Source organism: Alosa alosa, chromosome 8 (genome assembly GCF_017589495.1).
Source record: "Alosa alosa isolate M-15738 ecotype Scorff River chromosome 8, AALO_Geno_1.1, whole genome shotgun sequence".
NCBI lineage: Eukaryota > Metazoa > Chordata > Actinopteri > Clupeiformes > Clupeidae > Alosa > Alosa alosa.
In genome coordinates, this window is record NC_063196.1 from 31,966,976 (window position 1) to 31,991,232 (window position 24,257).

The following is a 24,257-nucleotide window of genomic DNA, read 5'->3' on the forward strand; positions in this document are numbered from 1 at the left end:
GCATTTGCTCGGAATGGAGTCGCCGATGGCGGGCTTGTTCATATGGACTATTTATAAGTGAATAGTGCGACTATTAAAACTACAGTTCATGGAACATTTCTAGGAAAACATAACATTATCTTAACCCGCATGAATGCTGATTTGCGAAGAATTACTTGTCCAAGTAAGGGTAATTGAAAGCTGAAATCCTAAATGGGTTGTAACCTTTGAATTAAAGTGAAACTAAAACGTTACAATTTGGCAGAATGGTCCCACATGCATCTAATATAATAATAATTAAAAAAAAAAAAACGTAGTTGTTAGAATAATTGCGCCACTGCTATTGTTTGACAAACGATGCCTTTTGTTCAAGCGATGTTGGTTTTGGTCAAACGAAATCAAAGTCGCAAGGATGGGATAGTTGTTAAAAGTTTGGTCTGAAGTCCTTCCTCGAATCGTATATAAAAACATAATATTGATGTCCACGTTTTTTTTTCAAACCCTGTATGACTACGCAAGTGCAGCAACCGCAACGCGATATGCGGATTGTAGTTTAATCAACTCCGTACCTTCGTCTACATTGTATACTTTGGAGTTGTTAAAAACTCTCTTTCCCAGACACCCATGCGTGCCAATAAAAAACGTCAACGAGCCAGTGAACATTAAGCGGAGCAGACCAAAATCCCAAACAAGGAAATGGTGGGGGAATAAAACGATCAGATTATTTAATTAATGCATGTAATAATTAATATTTTATTTTATTGTAAATTAAGATATATTTATGGGTTAAAATGGATTACGACTTCAAAACAAAGCTCGCGGCCGATCGAGAGAAGGTGGAAGATCTGTTCGAATATGAAGGTTGCAAAGTGGGTCGAGGCACCTACGGGCACGTTTATAAAGCTAAACGCAAAGACGGGTAAGACAGATAAAATATCTTGCTCCTTGTTTGAATTTCATTTCATTTTCGTAAACATCTCGTTTGTAATATCCTAGCAGATTGAGCAGGGAGTTGTTTGAATTGGCCTGTTCGCTTCCCATGGCTGTTTTTGTTTTCATGTAGGCTACGCACTCGCTCACTCACTCTCACATCGGTCCTCCCCCAAACAACACTGTGATGTTTATTTTTTGTCAGACGCTTTAGGGACAGGATGCTTAAATGCAGCACTATAGGTAGGCAGTTGCGGACAACAAGACTAACAGTTAACCACAATACGTTCAGATGAACGACTCATAAGTGTTGCACATTTGTAAAATTATTTTGTCATATGGTTGAAATCCCGATATGCAACTTAAGTCAGTGATTGAACTTGACTATAACTAAATCTATAGAAACCCTAAGATGCCATTAGTTTACATTTACCTCAGACTTTTTCCTGACGAGATCTCGACTGGCTTGTCATTATCTTAAATAACGAAACTTTGTTTTCCCGAGATAACGACATAACGGCCTATGCTAAGTCATTCGATATCTACGCAACATAAACAAGTAGGCAGCATGTATGTTCTGGTTGGGCAGTCGACGTCAGCTTGATGCTGTGGTGGACGATGTTAGGCTAGCTGTCAGCTTGGCAAGGTCTTGGGAGACTAATGTGTGGTAGCTGACATACAACAGATCCCGTTGAACCATTCTATGAAGGATGCAGCATGCATGCAGCCTGGCTGGTGTTTGGTGCCTGGCAGGGTTAGTGGCAAGCGTAGCAAACAAGTTGTGACTGAGACCTCAAACCTGTAGGTATTCTCTCCAGTAAGGCAAGATATTGCAGCCTTGAGAAATGAAGTAATGATCAATGTAGGCTACTCCTGCACAGTCATTGCTCCCAAAATACCATATCCAATAGGACAGGACATTACATTGAGTAACCTTATCTATGAATTGAGTATCACTGGTTCCAAAATAATGTTTCCCAAGGTAGGCTATCTGCCATAAACTCGGAAAACAATGTTTTGTTATCCAATTCATATTTTGAGCACACTTGAACACTTGAGCACACCACAGTGAAAACATAAGCTGTGTTTGTGTAGTGTTTACTTATAAACTACCTATTGTTTGCATCTTAATATTTTAAGTCGATAAAATGTCTATATAATAATACCTTTTTGCTGTTTCCCCAACTGGCTTGTTCAACTTTGCTTGTGGGGCTGCTTTCTCTTCACAGCTTATTAAAAGATAGTTTGGATAAACTTGAGATAGTATGGTATCCTGGTTGGTCATTTCATGTAGGACTAAAACATTGCATAAGGTGATGTATTTTTTTGCAGGTGCAAAACAAGCCGATATGAACCACAGATGATGTACAGTAGATGTACAGTACAGTACAGATACAGTACAGATAAACCACACATTTCACTGCTCTTTCACCCCTTTATAAAGCATGCAAAGGCCGAACTATAAACTCACTCTTAATAACAGATTGGTTACACTGGTTGTGCAGATCGGTTATATATTGGTTATAATGCTTGTATTTGTTCTAAGGAAAGAACAGGAGCAGGGATTGATTAACTTGTTGGATTTACATTTTAGAGTCTTGGCTCACACCTGTTAGTATAATGATCTTCTGGTACAGTTATCTCACTCAGTCATTTCTGTCTGTTCACAGTGTTTGGATAATCTCTATCTCACACAGGAGGAATATTTCTTTTAGTAGACCTTCTCATTTTTAACCTCCAGAGAGATGCTGATGCTTTGGTCATGTGACCCAACTGTAATTTGGGCTGGAACATTCTGTTTCTGTTTTCCAGCCATCAGCAAGAATAGAACACATTTGAGTTTTATTGTTGGTTTTAGATGTGAATGTCCACTCAGTTAACCTGCAATGTCTGTTGGCAGGCCATTCAGTGCTGTGGAGTTAAGGAGGCACAGCCGAAGGGCAAAGGTCACCATGCTTTGGTCCACTTCAAAACAGGGCCAAAAATACGAAGGAAGTACTGAAAGGCCATTCGGGAAAAACAGTTGCAGTTCCGCTTGGCATGTGGGAATCGCTTCAGTAGAACATGTGCAAATAGAACAAAATGTTGTGGCGACAAAAACAGTAGGTGTAGTGGTAGATACAAATTCAGTTGTACTCCAACCAGCTCTCCCTGAGCTAATATTGCTTCAAGGTCAAACAGGCTGGAGTCAACTCATTTGGCCAGGTAATATACAAGCCACCATTGCAACAACACCTGAATCTTGGCCATGATAGATGTCTGATTTATAAGATGAAATCAGAGATGAAATGAGAATGAGATGAAAGCTTAGCATAAACCATACACACATTTGTTGTCAGACACACAGATATCTTTGTTATGTTTTCTTTCTGTATCTTAGCAGGTAATCAGTAAAATAACCACTGGTTTCATTGATTGCAGAAGAGTGACTGTGTAGACCTAATGTCACATTGGCCTCTTCCCACATTTGTAGTCTCCTACTCATCATCATCACGCTTTCTACAAACACTGTGAAATCCGTGGCCTTTTGTTTGCACGAGAAAATAATCAGATTAAGGGGCGAGTGATTAAACATTGTTTTGCTAGTAGAGCATTTCCTGCATAATATGTACAGTAATTGCAAGGACAAAAAGTGCTGTATTGTCAACCTCTGAGTGCATAATAGATCAATTGTAACTACCACAATGAGATCTTAGCTCCATAGACATTATACTGTTGCCTCAATTGTTGTTTTTGGTGTTGGTACACATTATTTGTGAGGGGGTTACACACAGGAGAAGGCCAATGTCTGGGCGGAGAGTAGGGGATATGCTGCGGGCCCATAGACGGTACTTTTTAGCACTGGATGTCTGGAGCCCTGACAGAACTTTCTAATTCACTTCTGTTACTGTAGTCAAATGTGAAGGCCTGTGTCAAGTGTAATAAATGTTGCCTTCATAGTTAGTGCTTCCCAGGGGTGTTTCTAAAGAGTCGCTAATATTTGGACACACATACAAACAAGGAGCACGTCCTTATCAAATATTTTCGTCAGTTTTATGCAACATTGGGTTGTTGAAAATGTGCTTTTTATGCTTGTAAAAGGGAACATATCTGATTCAACATTTCTTGCCCAGTGCCTCCTATAGTCTAGAGACAGCCCTGGTAGCTACACTGCTCAAAAAAATGAAGGCAACACTTCAATCACATATTGAATCAGTACTTCAGTACTCTGACCATAGATATGTATATCTATGACTGACTTTGTTTGGTTTCCAAGCACAAGTAACAGCTTTGAGGTGATTGTTTTATTTTGTAAGAACTGTCAGACATTCTGTGAATGTACCGGTAGTTTGAGAATAGAGGTAAGGGTGGAAGGTTTCAAAAAAAGTGTTATAGCATTTGTGAAAAATTGTAAGTGTTCCTTTAATTTTTTTGAGCAGTGTATTATGCAAGATATCGCTAAAAGAATCTGCATGTGCACTGAAAGGGAAGGGGGAGGGTTGTAGCGAAATAAAGGAAGAAAGGGAGAGAGAGGAGGTGGGCAAGCAACAAGTCAAGCGACTTCATGTTCCTGTTTCTCTTTGGCCTCGTTGATTGTCTTTTCAGGTCTGATGGTTCATGTTGAAGTGAAGAACTGCCCACATCACTCCCTGTCTAGTTAGTTGTAATTTGTAAGGCCAGAGAAATGCAAAGTAGTCTAACATCGCTTTGCAGTTTTTCACATCTGGAATTTTTTTTGTCTTTTTTGCGTTCACTTGCATCTCTGAGTGTTACGCAGCCACAATCAAACCATGTCTGTGCTTTATAGAAGCAGCCTCAAACACTAGTCTACTGTGTCTGTCTTGTCTGTCCTGTCAAGCAGTACTTCAACTGTCTGTGTGTCCAAAATCAAAGCCTTTCCCACTCAAGCAAAGCCTTCACAAATGCCTACGTAAGCATCCCTCAGCGGGTCTGTTTGTCCGTCTGGTGGAGCTGCCCTGGTGGTTGTGTGTTGGGAGTTCAGCAGTGGGCTCGGTTGGATGGTTGGCTACTGGCGTTTGCACTGGCCCTGAGATAGAGGCTGGCTCAGGGAGAGGGGCCACCACTTGCGCAGCAATACGCAACACAGTTTCAAGACTGCAGTGAGATTAAAGGAACTGTAAAGGAACTCTAGCAAACAAAGTTAGATGGATGACCCCAAATGAGTGTTAAAGAGTGCGGTAGTACAACATGAGAGAACACACTAACACTAACATCTCAAAATGTGTCTCCGGTGTTTTTGTGATGTATGTTTCCATATGGGCATCGTGCTCATGTTGTCTTCGTAGCATTCTATGTAGAAATAAAGTTCTACCAGAAAGACTCAGTAGACAGAATAGAATCAGTTAACAATTTAATTAGTAAAGGAACGGCTTGGATGCAAGCATGATGGTGTCCTGAATAGGTAACAGTCTTTGGCGAGGGCCCGCCTCGGATCCGGCCCAGCGATGAGCCGATCTCGCCTCCCGCCGGCGGATGAAGGCAGGGGCGGGGAGCCTACCCCCCACAACGAGACGGGGACCAACTGGTGGCGGTGGCTGAAGGAAGATGATGTGGTAGGCAGACCGTGCCCGATGGACGTGGACTGCTGGCAGAGGTGGCTGGAGGGGAGGTGGAGGGAACGTCAAAGTCAGAGTACTGAGAAGCAGAAGCAGTGTTAGGGGGTACATATTTAAAGAGCCCACTGAATTCCTATAGGCTAGCGCTGATTGAATGAGTGAATGATCAGATTGCAGGGCTTTCCCAAAAGTAGGCAAAGCTAAGATTGGCTCCGTGTAAGCATGGGAGGAGTAAGCTACACTACGAGTCTTCCTAGTAGAACTTTCGCTGAAGCTATCATGGACAACTGGACTTAACAGGTGATTCCTGTCGCAAAACTCATCTGGATTGACCCAGCTACTCTGATTTGCCAATGACAGATGCATTAACACATACACTTTTTATTGTTTGCAGGAATGATGAGAAGGAGTATGCACTGAAACAAATTGAAGGCACTGGAATATCGATGTCTGCTTGCAGGGAGATAGCGGTAAGTTCACAAAGCCATTTTTTTTAGTCCTTTAGTAAAATATCATCCAACTACTTTGTGTGAGTTTTATTACATGAGGTATCTGACCTGCATGGCCAGTCTGCCAAAGGAGCTATGCTTCTTCAGAACAGAAGTGTAACCGGCGTTCCACAGATCAAATGCCATGTGTGCTTGTGGTTTCAGAAGGGCCACACCTGTTGGGTGTTTCGGGTTCTTTCTCTGTCTTGTCACTACAGGGACAATTAATATTGGACTGGCATGTGGGTGGTGATGGTTTGGCATTGTCTGCAGTGTTTCCCACAGAATTGCAGAACAACTTAGCGCAGTGTGGTTATGATGCTAACCAGATTTAAGCACAATTTAGTACAACCTGGAAAATCATTGTGTGGTGGTCAATGTTGATATTGTGGTGGGCCACCACAAATAAGTCAATGTATGGGAAACACTGTATGGGAAACAATGTATGGTCTGGTGGCATAATCACAAGACTCAACATCAAGATAGAGGCCTGCATAAGTAAGTGTCATTCTTGTTAGGAAGTCAAATAGACCTTAGTGGAAAGTAAACAGACACACACACACACACACACACACACACACACACACATGCCATACACACACACACACACACACACACACACATGCCATACACACACACACACACCATACACAGACACAGACACAGACACACTCACACAAAGGACTACCAAAAGTATCTTTTATGCTACAAGGTTGTTTCATGCAGGTGTATGTTATCGTATCCTGTTTGAACTGCAGTGTATTAGTGCTATTGGCAAATAGCTACAGCTCTTACTGTACAACCTGCTTTGCATTCATTAACTAATTCTTTGTTCCGTTTTTGGATTGCAGTGGATCCAAGCAAAACATTTTAATATTCTCCATGTGTATATGTGTATACGATACAGATTAAAAACAGTTGGCTCGGACTGCTGTGTTTGGTGTAACGCGAGTGTGGATAAGCGTCACAGGAGAGACGGTAAAAATGCTGTTGTGTTTTGTCCTGCCCTAGACCCAGAGGCTTGTGCCTCGGCAACATTCTCCAGTGAATCTGGCGCAGAGGGGGCTGTGGTCCAGTGCTCCCCTCTGCTGATTGGTGGAAGGTTCTGGAAAGCGGGGGGGGGGCAGCCCAAAAACACACAAGAGACATGCACATTTGCAGGGCACATTTGTTGTCGTGTATGCACACACGTTTATGCAGAGTTGGTAGGATAAGACGAGGAACACGCTTTTGTGTCTTTCGGTAATAAAGTCGAGAAGCACGAGTCACAGTAGGAGAGCTGTGTGTTGTAGTCTTTTCCAGAAACCTGCACAGAGGATCGCCGACTTTCCGGTCACCTGGGGCATGACTTTTGTTCTGAAAAGTGTAGAGGACAGGACCAGACATATTGTACTATGCAGAACATGTGTTACTGTTTAACAGTTTTTAAAAGTTGTGTACTCAACCACCTTTGTGGGCCTATGCCGCTGCTGATATTAACAGCGCAGACTTTACAACACAAACAAACACAGACACACACACACACAGACGCACACACACACACACACAGACAGACGCACACACACACAGTATTGCAGACGCGGGCACTCAAAGCTTCAAGGCACACCACAGCCTTCATCTGATTTACTGCACAGAAAGTAGCCTAATAATAATAACAATAATAATTAAAATAATAATAATACATTTGATTTGTAACGCACTTTCAAGAAATCTCAAAGTGCTAAAAGTAGCAGAACCTTTGTAGAGAAAAACATCCCGTCATTTTAGGGTCAGTATGTCTATTTGCACTGTGGTATAGAACCCATTTGTGTGTAGCTGCATCAAGTCTTACAATAGAGGATTATGTGTAGTGTACATGCTGTAAGAGGGCAATTTGAATTGGGCCCTATTTTTTCTTATTTCCAGGAACAGTCTAGTAAAAGTCATAAGGCAATAAGCTGAGAAGCTTTGGTCTTAAATGTTGGGATTGACCATGGAACCAAACTTGCACATAAAATTGAGTTGTGGTGCGGCAGACTGGGCTTTCATGGCTTTATATGACGTTGAAACATGAGTCAACTGTACAGACTTATGCTCTTTCCAGTTTGTTCTTTTTGTAAACAAACAGGGACGAGCGCTTTTAATCATGAGACACTAAATCTTTTTTTTATTATTTTTGGTTTATATCACCCGCCATAATGATGGCTTTCTGGAACATTGGTTCAGCAAACAAATTTAGTCTGTATAGCTTTTATTTGGTTTCCCAGAGTTGTCGGGAAAGCATGTAATAGCCCTTGCTTGCCTTTGAGTTTGACTTTGGTGATCATGTTGGTACGTAGTCAACACCGTTCCCTGTGCACCGGTTGGTCCTCTGGGCCCTCCATCACCAGAGCAGTGTGGCCGCTCGCCTGGCAACATTCAGGAAGGCATCAACACATCTTAAAAACAACACCCTGTTTATACTTTAATGGGTGTTGTTGCCTAGAGATGTGTTGCCACTTTTTCCTTATTCTTGGTCGATTTGTTTGTTGTGTTTGCTATTGTTCTCCACTCCCATCTTTGTACGCAAGAGTATGCAGAATCCAAAGCTGGCCTTGTCAGAGTCATCAGATAAGACAGCCCAGGCCCTCAGGGCAGACAGATGGGTTAGTCATGCAGGTAGCACAAAATAACACAACATTGTCTTCTGTCAGAATGAGGTCCGTGCTACATGGTCTCCGATGAGCACAAGGGAGTGTCACTGCGCTTATCGTATCTCCTGCTCACATTTTTATCTTATCTCGCTCATTCATTAGGCTTCTGGAAACCTTCACGTGTCACTGATTCAGTGCCACACCATAAAATCATGCACATTTGACTCCTAGAACTTCCCAATGCAATGCATGTTTTGTGAAGCACCAGGTATTCCAATAATGCAATCTACTGTAAATAAAGATTGATTGATAATAATATACTATATATATTTTTCATTTTAGTTTTTCGTGAGTTGCACACAGCATGAGTGCCCTATACTATGCAAGCTTCAGCATCAAAAGCAAACTGCATATAGTTAAAGATATTCTCAAAACAGAATATATTAAAACAGGCATTACATCTCCCTGTTTGGGAGATGTAATGCCTCAAATGTGAAATACCGCCGCTTTGAAATGCTTAGAAATCCCCAAGGCATAACGGTCATCTATCTATAAATTACAGGAACGTCTGTCTGGAACGTCCGTCTGTCTGGAACGTCCGTCTGTCTGTTTGTCTGTTGTTTGCATATCTCTCGAACCGTTTGTCCGATTGATTTCAAACTTGACAGGCGTCTTGCTACAGGCACGGGTACGTGCAGTGCCAAGTTTGACGTTGGATCAGCAGACTTCCTACTAGTTGATAGAACTTATAAGCAGAACGGTTCTATTTGGCATGCCATTAGTGATACTCCAGGGCTAATGGCTGTTATGCTGTTGCCTCATGCACATTAATGTTTGTGTTAAAAGCCCAGAAGTGGGGAGAAGTTCATGTGGGCTGTAGACTGGCGGAGCTGTGCTGTTTCAGCTGTGGCAGTGCGAAGCTGTGAGGGCCTCTCATCGCTACCCCGAGTGGAGAAATCCAAACAAGACGCCGCTGACAGAGCAAGAAAGGCACCACCGAAATGGGTTTGCACCCCCTTGAACGGCTTTGCTTGGCTCAAACAATGGCCTCTTTGTGTTCCTCTACATCCCTGTGTGTGTGTGTGTGTGTGTGTGTGTGTGTGTCTGTCTGTGTGTGCGCACGAGTGAGTGAGTGAGAGAGAGTCCAAGGGTTTTTGGGCTTTTTTGGCATGCAGTGGAGAGCTGATTCACTAAAGCTCTCCTGCTGCCATGTGCGAATAGTTTGACGTGACAGATGGTGGAGTGTGACTGCAGCGGGCTCTACCAGCCAGAGAGATGGCTCTTCACACATTTTGAAAAGCAACATTTATGACTCGTGGGGTCATTCATCATCGGTGGCTATTGGCGAGAGCTCATTTGCAGGCCTTTCTGCACACAACCCGTGAAAATGCTTTTATGAGGTTCGCCCAGACTTGCCAACAGTGAGCTTCTGCAGTTTACGATGAAGTTCAAGATCTGGGTTTGAGTAAGTGTGGATCCTATCACTTCCTCCAGAGGGAGAGAGAGAGAGAGAGAGAGAAAACACATGTTCATTGCAGTTGCTTCTGCATTTGTTTTTGTGCTTTGATCACACATTTATGGGACATTTGAGATAAAAGCAAGTTGTGCTTGTGGAAATCTGTACCCGCTGTGGGTGTCTTCATAAACCCTCCCATGAGAAGTCATTGTGTAACACAGGCTCAGGACGGCTGAGAAGCTGAGCGCCAGAGACCTCCGTGTGTTTCACTCCTTAATTCCCCAGGTAAATCCGCCTCAATGATTGAGGCTACACGCACACACACACACACACACACACTGGACACTGGACACTGGCCCACATGACATGGAGTGCACCCTGACCCAGATGGACTACTGTGGCTTCTTGAGGTCAGCGAAGAGCCTAGCACTCAGAGCGAAACACTTTCACCGCAACATTGGGAGCTAAATGCTTCCATTTGTGAGCTTTGTTTGCTCAGAGCCTATGCTGTTGTGTAAGGGCCTTTGTGGACAATAGCCTAGCAGAACAGGTCTCTGGGGTTGTGTTGCCCAACCTTTCCCAAACCCTTGAAGTTGGCAGTTTCCCTTCTCAGATCTGGTTAATGTCATGACAGTCCAGCAATCCAGTGCTTTTAGTTGAGATTAGCACAAGAAATCATCTCCAGCCATCTTATTATCACGTAATGAGTTGCACTTTGCACCCGTGAGGCAATTGTACTCCCCTTTATGACACAGTCTAGGATTCATTTAGTCTGAATAACAGTATTGTATGTTAATTTCCATGTCCTAGTGTCATAATAGGCTAGTTTGTGCAACGTACCTCCCTAACATTACTTCACTTAAGGTTTTAGGGTTTTGTAGCTATATGGTCTAATGTACCTGGCAAGTCTTTACTGTCTTCAGTACTAGTGGTGCCAGGCCGCTCCTTAACATTACTAGGAGAATTGTTGGGTTTTGAAGCTGTAATTCTCCACCGTTTTTGGTCAATTTGAAGTTCTGTACAGAGACCTCATGCTGCACAGCCAGCTCTGTTTTTTAATGCAGCTGTGGCCGTTTGAGTTGAGCAGGTGGACCTTGTTTGTCCCTTTTTAAGTACCCAGGGGCCAATTGTTTTTGGTGCACTTATAATAGATCATTGTGAAAGGCCTGTAAATATCAACCATTGAAATCCATTGGAGTCATTGTCGTGCTTGCCTCCACTTGCTTCCTCCTGGTCTGCTAGTTCCTGTGTGCTGTGTCTGCAGGGCTTCAGTTAATCCATGCCAGATTGTTGATGAATCCAGTCATTCTTCAGATTCAAGGCTCTTGTGTCTTTTTTTTGTTTTGTTTCTCAGGGAATTCAGTGACTAACAATCATGTTTGTTGAAGCAGCGTGCACTGTCTCACCAGAGGGGTCCAACTTTGGGCTTGCACTGCTATGGCTGTTTTACTGACTCTGGCTTCATACTGATTTCCTTTGATTGTAAGCTCGCCTGTCTGAATCCCTGTGCACAACAAACCCATGGGATTGTTTTGTTGCCACTGGTAAATGGTGTCACTGGTTGGTGTCACAATGGTGTCATTGTTTTTTTTTTTTTAATTGTTGTCGTTATTGGTTGTGAGTTTGTCCGACTTATTTAACAGACAACTTGGCAAGCATCACACTGCTCAGGTTGTTTGCGACTGACGCTAATAGGATCAGGATGTGTTGGTTCTTGTTTTTTTTCCGTGCTCTCACTAAGACGTAGCCCGTGGTTTGGGCTGTTGCCAGGTGAGGGTCCACGCTGGGCCAGCGGTCTGGGCCTCTCAGGGGCACTCTCCAGAGCTCTGACATTTCTGTCCCTGCCTTGTCCCCTTTTCTGTGCTTCAGGAGTTGGCTCCTTTACCCATTCCCTTCTCTTAAAGGCATAGCCTAGAGAGTGTGCAAAATATGACCGATCGCGCATGCACCTTGTGAAAGAGTAAAAGACTATGCTTAATAATATACTGCACATTGTATAGTGAAATGCTTGTCTTCATATTAAGCTCTGAACTGTAAGAGTACTGGCTGAATGCAGTCTAACGTAAGAGCGTGAAGTCATGTGGCTTTACATTTCCACTGGCTGTAAAATCAATATGTTTGTGGATTAATGGACATGGTCAGGGAGCAGAGCACTGAGGTCTGAAAATGCAAAGCATCTGGGTTTTGTTTACTCAAGTTCACCAGACCTGTGTGGACATGACTGTACCCTCTCCCTATCTCCCTCTCTCTCCCTCTCCCTCTCTCCCTCTCTCTCTCATCTCCCCCTCCCTCTCCCTCTCCCTCTCCCCCCTCTCTCCCTCTCCCTCTCTCTCTCTCTCTCCCTCTCCCTCCCTTTCTTTGTGGACCCGGTGACCCTGCATAGTTTGGTTGTGTTTGATCCAATGCCTGTATATCATTGGCCATTGGTTTGATCAGAACACTGCCTGATTATTGTCTGCACTCTGTTGCCATGGACACAATGATGAGCTCCCACTCCTGGATGGTTTGTCCAGGAAGCATGGTCATCATTTACAATTTAATTAGCAGCCTGAGACCCATTATCAGATCAGCCATATTGTCTGGATGGGTAGTAGCATGGCTTGTCTCGAGGGCCAACTGAATAACGATTTTATCTCTGTGAATGAAGTAGCAAGTGCTTCAACCAATATTATAGTGAACATGCTAACGTCTGGGTAATAATGGGACAATGAGAGGTCTTCTCCTGGATTTACAAATGTTGGGCTACCTGTAATGCTGTCAGAGTAGATTGATCAGACATGTTATTAGGGCATGTGGATCTAGGCCTAGTTAGTCAGTTCACCACTGAGCTCTGTGCTTCCATACCTGCAAACTAGTCACCTTTCGGCGAAAATCACCGTTTTTGAATCAAAATATGTCATTCACGTGAATCGTGTAGATCCGAAGGGTTTTTTTTTCGGGGGGGCGGCAGATTCATAGCCTACATCTTGATGTGTTAATATTGAGGCAATGATTCCATGCAAAGGCTTGGGCTTCCTGACACCTTGGGCCCCTGGGCCTGGAGCCCGGTAGGCCCGTGCAGTAATCCATCCCTGGGACCAGGGTCCCAGAGTTAAATGAACATTGGTATCAAAGGGATCTAGCAAGTAAATTAAATATCAAACTAAACTGAAAATGTCATGCTTTTGAAGGCCTACCAGTATGCCGCTCCAAGAAACGCATGTCTCAAAATAAAACTCGCATAAGAAATAAAGGGCTGTCTGGAATACAATCCTGCCCCTAAAGGCCTGTAGTTTGTCTTAAGACCCCGGCCATAATTTGAGGATTTACAGTATCTAAGTAGACAAACTGGCTTCAGATATCCAACAGAGTTGCAGAGTGCAGTTTTAGCTGTGGTTAGTGACGTGATGCTGTTAATGGGGAGTTTTACATAGCCTAGCGTAAACCTATAGGTTATTATTTATTTGGCATACCTATAAGGCTTTTTTCCTTATCAAAAGTGAGGGGGACGACTGAATAACCTGAATTTTCATTCAAGGAATAAAGGAGGTAGTCTATAGCCTACAATAATAATGACCACAATCTCCATTTTCTGTCCTGTGCACGCAGCCAAGCCTTGTTAATGACTGTGATGAAAAGATCTGCACGTAACCTACTTGCTACATTTTAAAGGTTAGCTAGTAACCTGTCACTGTTTATTCGACACTAGAATTAGTTACCCAATTGTGCCTGTTCCCTTTGTGTTTGACTGTAATCATGTTATACATTAATTAGTGATTAAAAATGACCTTTCTGCGCTCCATACTTGTAACACGAACTGATCTGACCTGTTTATGTGTGTGCCTGTCTGCACTCATGATGCTCTACAACTTTTTACTGCATTGCCATGAACAAAATAAATTTGAATTATGAACATTCTTTGCTATAGAGAAACACTCAATAGCGTTGGATTATAAACATGCTTTGCCACAAAAACAGAGAAAACGTGAGGTAAGTCGAGCTATATGAAGTTATTATTTTGCTGTCACTTCGTCTGTTTTATAACCCAGAAGGATGTACTTGGTATCAAATGATAGCTCTGTCTCCTCTTTCATCTGACATGCGTGGCATATCTATCCGATGACAGGTCCGCGAGTAATTCAAACGAGAGTAAGGGGTGTGCAGGTGAAAGCAGAGACTGTAAATATGATTTAATTTCATGTTTTTTTTTTAATCTTCATACTTTAACGTACAGACAAGTGCGTGGTCTCGTTGGAAAGCCCCACTTCTGCTCTGTCAGAGGATAAAGGCTTCTCGCTGCTATGAACAGTTGCGGATCAATGTAACAGAGAAGAAAGGGTGTTTTTGACGCACTTTGCATCAATCGGCTTCGAAGGGTTAAAATTTCACGTACCCCCAGGGGTACGCATACCCCCATTTGGGAACCACTGCATTAAAACATCCTCACTCCCCCTCTTTGCTTCTAAGCCAGCCCCCACTGGAACCTTTCCCCAATAGAATCTTCCCCTTTCTGACTTGCATTAGCTCAGGTCAATGAGGCCTACAGGCCATAAATAGCAAATGGAAGTTCAATAGGTTATATCTATAGAACACACGTTCATACAAAGGTCTATCACAACATTAGATGATAATATATGTGCTACTATGGATTTATAACAACTTTGGGTGCTGAGATATCATGCAAAACATGAGTACCTTGTCTCACCCCCTACAGCACAGAAAATCTCTACTCTTTAAAAACAGCCCCTACAAGATTCTTAGCAATTCTGACCTTTTGAGGATCGAAACTATCTCAGGAACAGAGATATGCCCCAAACAGCCCCTACAAGATTTATTGGCAATTCTGACCTTTCTAAGCTGTTACACACGCCAAAGCTGTTTTGTCATTTAAAAAAGGGTATTGGTCTTCACAACTCAATGTAAATGCCCCCCCTCAGAGTCAGAGGGGTGGCTCCGGGTGGCACAGGCCACCCTTGAGATTCGATTGGCCACCCCCAAATCTTAGTCTACAATTGGCCATTAACATGGTCTAAGGCAGGACCTTTCTTGATGCACTTGCAGCAGTTTGAAGTGTAATGTAAGTGGCAAACACGCTTGCCTTTATTGGCCTACAGGCTACTGCTTGTGCTAACACGCAAAGATATCTATTTACCTATTGCATCTGCCAGTGCCTATTTATCTAATCACACACTTAAGTCGCCGACATTTGATAGGTCATTAAGTGTTAACTGTAGGCTAGGCCTATACTTTTGTAAAAGTGTTTAATGGCAATAATGTCCTAATGTAATGTTAAGAAAACTTTTCATTTATGGTTCATCAAGCTTAGGCCTACTCACTAAACACTCGTCGCATCTAGGCTACAGGTAGCGATATTCTGATGACATGTATGACCATTCAACCAGTCAAGCATTTGTTGTAAAATATTGAAATTATTGGAAGTTTACATAGCTTAGGCTAAACTGTATGCTTATTTCGTCCCCAATACCTGTTTTATTAGGTCCCGATCAGGAGGGATAAATGAAACATTGTGCACGTTCCACTTTTGCTTATAATAATTAAATAATTCCTGAACGCAGGGCTGGACTGGCCATCTGGCATACTTTTTCCTATTTTTTTATTGGCCGAGCCAGTCTTTCTAAAGTTAATTTTCCATAGTAGCGCGTGACAACAAAATCATATGCCTGCGTTCTGTTCCCAGAGCTTTCTCTGTCTTTGATCTGCAGCGTTTCTCAAATTATAAGCCTCCTCGACAAGTAGATAGCTGGTCTACGGAGCCATGAATTTAAATTACGCCCCACTTCTGTCTGTTAATTTGCGGCACAATTGAATGATATTATAGAACCGCTGGACCTAAAGGTTTCCCGATCAGGAAATACTCCTTAATTTGCAACTTTTGTAGGCCTAACAGAGGTAGCCTAAATATCGTGCCTATGGCGATGTCCGCTTAAAAGAAAAAAAAAAAAACATTTATTTCACTTGTCTCTCTGGATTGAACGCAGAATGTGGGCTGTTGCGCAAATAGATGAATGAGGGAGGGAGATTCCGTTAACAAAAACCTAAAGTTTTGCTAACATTTTCTCCATTATTATCGTAAAATATGTCTCCATGCAGGGCAGGGCTGGTTCTAACCTAGGCTAGGCTACTTTATTTGGGTGGGCTGGTAGAAATTTTGGGTGGGCAACATAGCAAAGCTGTCAAATTGGATCAAAACTAACATAAACACAAAACAATAAGTACTACCTAGCTTGAGTTACTGCAGCCAACAGCCAGGGATAGGCATGTCTGATGTATTTAAAATACAAATTTGTATTTTATTTAGTTGGAAAAAAATGGCATCGTATTTTGTATCAAAATACTTTATAGGTTTGTAGTTTAAAAATACTGCCAAATACTTTTGGTAAAACCAATAACCTACTTTTGGTGATGTGATTATAAAAGTGAAAAACAATGAATGCAGCACTGGTGCTGACTTGTAATTTGCCCACAGTTGTTGTGATCAGAATATTGAGATTCAGGCAGATAAGTAACATGTAGGTTGCTCACACACTCATCCCAACCTCAAGTTTCTTGAGAACTTTAGTCATCCAATTCGCACACACATGGAACCGGTTATGTGGTTGCCCTGCAACAAGTTACCCCACGTGAAAATGTAATTAATAATTTGCCCACACTTGTTGTGATCATAATATTGAGATTTAGGAAGATGAAATTGCTCACATACACAATACACTCCTTCATACCACCCTCAAGTTTCTTGAGAACTTAAACAAATAGACAAAAAAGCAGGTCAAATTATTTTAACAGCTACAAAAATAGATGCACATAGATATAAGTTATTGTGGGGGGAAAATGTATTGGATGAGTATATTTGTATATCTTCATTTAATAGAATAGAATAAAATGGATTATATTTTAATGTCCCCATGATGGAATTTGTTTTAGCACAGCATAGCCCAGGGACAGACAACTTAGATAATTAACTTTAATATGTTTGTATTATTTTATTCAAATACAAAGACATTTTATGTGAGAGTAAGGTATGTGTTTTTTTTTTTTCTTTCAATTTATGAGTATGGTGTTTGTGTCTGGTTTCCCTAATGTATTTGTGCTAATTTCACATCTTGAGCCTGTTTCTGTTTATCTGGTTGTTTTGCCTCATGCCACCCTTGAATTAATCAGTGCCTCACCAGTGCCACCCTTGTTAAAAATGTCTAGAATCGCCACTGCACCTCTGCCATCCAGGGCTCACCCTATTCACACAAAAATGTTCTTTATATGAAAATACACTGTCCCAGTTCCTTCCCTTATTCTGTCTGCTGGGGCCTGACTTTGGCTGGTAGCTGGCTTGTCTTGACAGAGGAGCTGGGCCACACTGGGTAGATATGATGGTAGCCACTCTCTCTGTGTGTATAGCACTCTGGCAGTGATTCAACAGAGCATGCACTCCCTTGTTAGCATAATTAATCTCTTTCATGCAGAAAGTACATTTGGCATGTCCCTTTTTTTCAATTTTTTTGAAAAAGTCTTACATTTTGAATTTGTGTTTGGCTGTCTTGACCTCAATCTCCGTTTCAACCTGTAACCAAGACCAGTTCCAATTTGTTTTACAAGCCTCATCCACTTTCTTAACTGTTAGTGCCTCACTGTCATCAAATTCTCTCATTCTGTAAATGAAAAGTTGCATATATTAGCCATAGTGTTACCCTAGACCTGACAGTATCATAACAGAGTGCAAAATAGTTCACTTCACTTTGCCCCCTTTCTCAATGCGCCCCAAAATAACGTTACTCTGCACGAAAATGTACAGTTAAAATGTATCAACAGTAGTGCGGTCTGTCTGTTAGGATAAGCCCACACATCAGTTTCTCGCCCTTATGTGGTAGGTGTCATTGAAAATAAGTCAGTTCGTCACTTGTCACTTCGGGTTGCATTTACGAAAAAGCCTAGACCAGCGGCTCATTAGGCTACTAGACGTCAACAAGCTGCTAGCCTAAACAAGTACGTTACCATTAGGCTACACGTTGGAAAGGGGGTAGAGTTGGATATAACGTTAGGCTGCTACTAAAATATTACAGGACAAAATACTGCTAGTCTGGCTGGAACTGAACTAAACTGACTGACGCAACAAACAAGGTAAAAAAAAAAATCCAACTGTATTTTTGCTAGTCATGTAAAATGTAGCGCTAGTGTGCTACTTAAGCAATAAACTTAAGCACGAGTGAGAGTGGGGTTGGTCATTCCCACGGGTGTTGTTCGGCCGTAGCCACGAGGCCGGAGGCCGAGTGGCGCAGGCAACAACAGCCGTTGGAATACCCATGACCAATCCCACGATCACGAGTGCTATATTGCTTTTATACAACAATTCTACAACAAACTAAATAATCTAAACACCCCAAAAAAAAAACTTCGTGGGATCTGCACGATTCACACAAGTCCCCAGACAGCCGTGAAAAAGGCGGCATCCGCCAAAAGGCACGCTGTTTGCATCCCTGACTCTAGAAGCCTACGTCTCGCTTGTTTGCGCGCTAATTATCAAGAATTTTGATCTATATGCTACACAGAAAACAAACAAAATGAAACACCTATCACTGAGTAAGTCAAAATATTTTGCTAGGTCCACTTTCAGATTTGTTGCAAATAACTACATTTGGCCTTGGAAAGGTCTGCGCTCCCTGAGAACGTCATGTCTAACCATCATCGACACATGGAAAATATAATGCTAAATGAAATAACTCGTGAACAAGCAATAACTTTCCCAGACAATATTAAACCAGAGCTGCCAACTCTCACGCATTGCCCGTGAGACACACTCATTTGATTAGTTCCACACGATCACACGCCACACTCCCGATTTCTCACGCTGAAGTGTCAACCTGGTCGGTCAGATGCCTGAAAAATGAGTTTAGCCAATTGCGCCGGAAGCACCGGTGCAGGGGGTGCAAACGCCCCTTTTCGGGGGCCCCCATTTTTCGGGAGTAAAAAAATAATGGCAGTTGTTGACCACAACACCGACACGGCATCGCATTGATTTTATACTATAGGTAGACTAATCCTCCCCCACACATTCCTAAGGCAAATCAATCTTTCCCACGACAGTTTAGAACCTTCTAGAACAGTGGTTCTCAACCTTTTTTCAGTGAGTAATGGTTGTGCAGGTGAACTCAGAGAAGTAAAGACTATGGTGCAATTTGATTTAATTTCATGATTTTTATTTTCATAAAATAAAAATTGGAAAGCCCCACTTCTGTAGCCTGACGAGCCAGACCACACATTAAAATGTAGGGTCTGGGCACTCACCATTCGCAGTGCTCAGTCCGAGGGGCGGGATAATCGATTGTCTTTCAAATTTCCTCTGCACGCAATAGGACAGCGCTGAGTCATATGCGTTTTCCCACCAGCGGAGCTAGTTGGCTAGTTCAAACTTTTGCCAACTTGCCAAACAAGCTCGTGTCACACTGTTGGCCAACAGCAACATCCATCTTCTTTGTTTTCAAGTTGCAGGGAATTCAAGCCAAACCACTGCAACTCTGCCATTAATCATTATGTTAATCCCGCCTAACGACTCTATACACGATTTGATTGGCCTGATAGAAGTTTAATTTTCCGAGCTCACAAGCCAACGGAGAGTTGCTAGACTATCCCTGGAAGCAAATGTAATTTGCTGCCGCTAGGGTGCGTCTAGATTTCTAGGCTACCACTTCTGCTCTGTCACGCAATAAAGGTTTCATCTCGCTGAGATGAACAGTTGTGGAGCAATGTAAAAGAGAAGACAGGGTGTGTTTTTTGACCCACTTTGCGTCAATCGGGTTCTAAGGGTTAAAATCTCACTTACCCCCTGGAGTGCCTTCACGTACCCCCAGGGGTACGCGTACCCCCATTTGAGAACCACTGGTATAAATAGAGGTCGAACTAAACGAACTGTGCTGCTTCTTCTTTTTTTCTTCCTTCAACTCGTTGGGTTTTTGCTTTATGATGTCGCGTGCGGTTGTTAGAATTCGTCCTCCGTACTTCGTTGAGAAGCAAAGTGTTGGACTTTGTGCCAGGCTGAGTCGCGGACCGAAACTCTGTCGACCCTGTTGCAGATATCACACCTGCTGTTTCGATCTGAGTGACTGCTGAACGACAATCGGCCTTTTTCCTCCAGTTGTGGATTTACTATTTTTATTGTATTTTCCTTTCCTATTTGTGGATTTACTCCATTTTCCTATTTTGTGGATTTACTCTTTTTATATTTTCTACAACATTGTAACCTGCAAGCGGATATGCGCCGCATTTTGTTAACACCTCTAAAGTGCTGAAAAGTAAAGAGTTCATTTAACTATAGCATCCAATTCTCCAAGCAGTAGGCTATTTTTATCTCTTTTTGGGTCTTCCACGAGTTCATAACAGGAAGATAAGGTAGGCCTATCTCTTCTGTGGTTCTTCATCTGTCTTTTCTAAGACTTGGGGTTAGCGGGACTTTATACTGAAGGACGGTAAAAAGGTCTCCACTCCTTAAAAACCTAAGCAAATAGTAGCCTATAACCTGTGTCTCTAGACAAGGGGGATATTTAAATAAAATAGGAGTAATAGGTTATCTGCGCCGCAGAGGGAAGACGTGCAACTTTGCTCGATAGTAGGTCCCTGCTACCTGCAATATCCTCTTGGGGGTATCGTGGGTCTTAACTGCCTGGGCCTAAGGTTACGTCTGAGAAACGTCTGACGTTGACTAGGTTCTGGGGGTTACCTGCAGGGGGCAACACAAAAGGAATAGAAAACCGAGACTAACCTAGCGTTCATGGGCTTCGGAAAAACCTTTTTCCGAGGCAAAACATAATCATTCCGCAACATTCACGTCACGTAATGTGTGTCAGAGGTCGGAAACTGGGGCTAGATTTTGCTAACAGAGTTGCCCAGTTAGGGGCTCGACATCACTTTTGTTGTCAAGTTGTAGTTCGTTTGTAGTCCATGTGGTCTTTCATGTCCAACAGTTTTAATGTGAACTTGGGAATTTGCCGTTTTTGTCACTTGAAAGCTGCATATCTTTCTTTCACAAGCGTCTTACGCTATATTTTAAGCAAATACAGTTGTTTATTTAGGATTAGTGAGTGTATGTTTTAACCTTTGTTGTGGCATCTGTGTTTGTCACACATTCCGACGGCAAAGCACATGAACACTTGCTGTCGAAAAACAAAGTAGCCAAGGGGGCGGTCCTTGTCATTCCGAAGTGCCCTGAATGCACCATTACAACCTATAAAGTCACAGAATTTCACTAAATTATTTAAATCATTAAATTAATATAAATCACAAAATCATAAGTAAAAAGAAACAGGTTATTTTGATATTGATGTTAAATTATATATTTATTCAATTGATTGAATATAATACTATAACAGCCTACTCCCACTGTAATACTTATATAATACAAAATAATGTAGATGTAAGTGTGGGCACAAAAAAAAGCAGATACTACACACAAGTGTAGTCTGTTTGAAAAAACAATAATGTAAAGTTTCGCTGCTTTAGCTAAGAGGGTGGAGATGATGACAGATCATGGCACATACGCAACAGGGATTTAGACGGTTAAGGACCCTCTAGTCGGAACAGAAAACAATCACTGGAGAGGCCGTCTGTTCCCCGGGCTCATAAAATGACTGTGATAATCCCATCATCTCCTTGCAACCAGTTCTTAGTGAGACTTCATCATCTCGGCTGACTGACTGCATCTCAGCTCCTTCAAGACCACAAAGTATTCTAGTGCGAGAAATACACAAGCAGAATTGTGTGAAGCTTTCACAATCAAGTCTTTCATAAGACTTTCACAGACTACACCAAACCTTTCACAATCAAGTCTTTCATAAGACTTTCACAGACTACACCAAACCTTTCACAATCAAGTCTTTCATAAGACTTTCACAGACTACACCAAACCTTTCACAATCAAGTCTTTCATAAGACTTTCACAGACTACACCAAACCTTTCACAATCAAGTCTTTCATAAGACTTTCACAGACTACACCAAACCTTTCACAATCAAGTCTTTCATAAGACTTCCACAGACTACACCAAACCTTTCACAATCAAGTCTTTCATAAGACTTTCACAGACTACACCAAACCTTTCACAATCAAGTCTTTCATAAGACTTTCACAGACTACACCAAACCTTTCACAATCAAGTCTTTCATAAGACTTTCACAGACTACACCAAACCTTTCACAAATTTTCTCAGAGCAGCTGAAAAAACTCCCTTTAGAGATCCGAAAGGAAATGTTTATGGTCCTCGTCTCACTGCACTGAGCTACACTAGCGGGAGTGTGCCAAGGACCAAGGTCCTACCAAAAATGGGTGGTCACAGTTTCAGTGTGGGGCTTGGAGACCTGGCACTGGCCTGATTCCAAAATCTCTCTCTCTCTCTCTGGCTGTTCAGTTTGTGTGAAGCCATACCTGCAAACTCAGAAGGGCTGAAAAAGACCCCCCCCCCCACGCGCAGAAGATTTGAAAAAGATTTTACATTTAAACTATTTCCATTACATGGACATAGGTAGACCTGCAATAATGAATATTGAATATTATCATATTATATTATAATAAACGTGCAGTAAGCAGAATTTAAATATGGCTGCATTTGACACTTTTACATTTTAAAATGACATAGTCCTAACAGTAGGCCTACCAGCTGTTTTGAGTTAAGGCCATGTTTAGCCTAATTGAATAACTTAATGATGGAGAAGATATTTTCAGACCTGCCATCCTTGAAGAAATGTCAGTACTACCTCAAACAAGGGAAAACACATTGCCCACCTTGGCCTTCATGTATGCAGTCAAAAAAAGACCAAACAACATAAATGTTGACAATCTGTTTTAAAGCCTAATCCTTATCTATAACAATCGCTAGTGTTGATAGAAAGGGACTGTGGATATCCATTTTCTGGTTTCTATTCTAGCATGTCTGGTTTATTAGTACCTCTTTTCAATCCATTATTATTTAATATTTTGTTGTGAAGAAATACATCTATCCCTCATGTTATGTTGGTGTCTTTCTGCTCCTCTCGTGTCTACTGAGGTAAACTGTAAACTTGACTATGAACTCTCCCATTACTATGAACTTAATGGTCGCACGTCTGATGCGGACTTTAAAGTTTACAGTTAATAAGTAAAGATGATGGTTGACTGCAATTTGTTTATAGTCAGACTGAGGTTTTCATAATTATGAGGTTTACTATAAAGTTTACAGTTCAACTAAACATTTTCAACTTCAAAAGTAAATCACATTTCTGGGATAATACCAGACTGTATGAAATAAAACATGAATTCCCTTTGTTTATATCCTTCACATTCCTGTGGTACCTCTAGGCTACTTTTAAGCCTTTGCCATGTTTGATGTGGTCATCAAATAGGCTATGTTTACTTACTCACATGTTAGGCTACTTGTATCGACTAAAGTTTAACAACATGACAGAAAAATAAACTTTTGATTAAAGAACACAGTGTCATCCATTATCACTTATCATGAACACATTAAAAGCGGTCATGGTAGAACTGGTAATAAATACTTCATGGTTGAACTGTAAAAGATCAAAAGTTCACAGTGTTACTATGAACTATCATAGTGAATTTTACAGTAAAACCATCAAATTACCACAAATAAATTAATGAGAATAGCAGCACTCTTTTTATGGAAGCCTTAGCTATGTAGCTATGACATCATGTGTGCAGGAAGACCATCTCAATTTAGCTCTAATATTCTCAGGGTCCTTGACTCTATATAGTATAATAGGACCTGCCAAGGTTAGAAAGACTTCAGTAAACCTAAAACACCATGGAGGAATATCACAACAGTAGCAAATCAGAAGAGAGAATGTAGGAAAGCTGAACGTAAATGGAGAAACACTAAGCTTCAGATTAACTCATCTTCAAAAAGAGACTCCACATATATAACTCTGAGTTATGTATAGGGCCAGGCATTCTTCATTCATTTTAACATTATTAACACATTAATAACTCCCATGCTCTTTTTGCCATTGTTGATAAGTTAAAAAAAATCCCCAACAGAGCTACCTCAAGATTTCAAGTCAACAAAAATGTTTAATGACTTTGGTTCTTTTTTTCATCACAAAATTGAAAATATTAGAGTTCACCACAAGCCTAGACAAAATGTAGCCTCCTTATCTGAATTTACTGCTATGATGGCCAAACCCTTGAAAAAACTGTGCTGCAACTTGGTTCATCTACAGTACCTGCTGTCTTGACGCTCTGCCTACAAACTTCTTTAAAA

At 41.7% G+C, this 24,257-nt stretch overlaps 1 protein-coding gene across 10 annotated transcripts in view; it reads left to right on the forward strand.

The window, feature by feature from the left end:
* cdk19 (cyclin-dependent kinase 19) overlaps nucleotides 1-24,257 on the forward strand; it is a 70,871-nt gene that overhangs the window by 1,527 nt on the left and 45,087 nt on the right. For 8 of the 10 annotated variants that reach the window (XR_007194412.1, XR_007194411.1, XR_007194415.1 and 5 more), the window contains exons 1-2: nucleotides 639-898; nucleotides 5,860-5,935. Coding sequence is in view for 3 of the 10 variants with exons in the window: in XM_048250958.1 (XP_048106915.1) it covers nucleotides 771-898; nucleotides 5,860-5,935 (204 nt within the window). In the remaining 7 variants the exon portion in view is untranslated. Of the gene's footprint in view, nucleotides 1-638; nucleotides 899-5,704; nucleotides 5,766-5,859; nucleotides 5,936-24,257 lie in introns of those variants that run through there. The other 2 variants (XM_048250960.1, XM_048250959.1) reach the window with 2 other exon arrangements.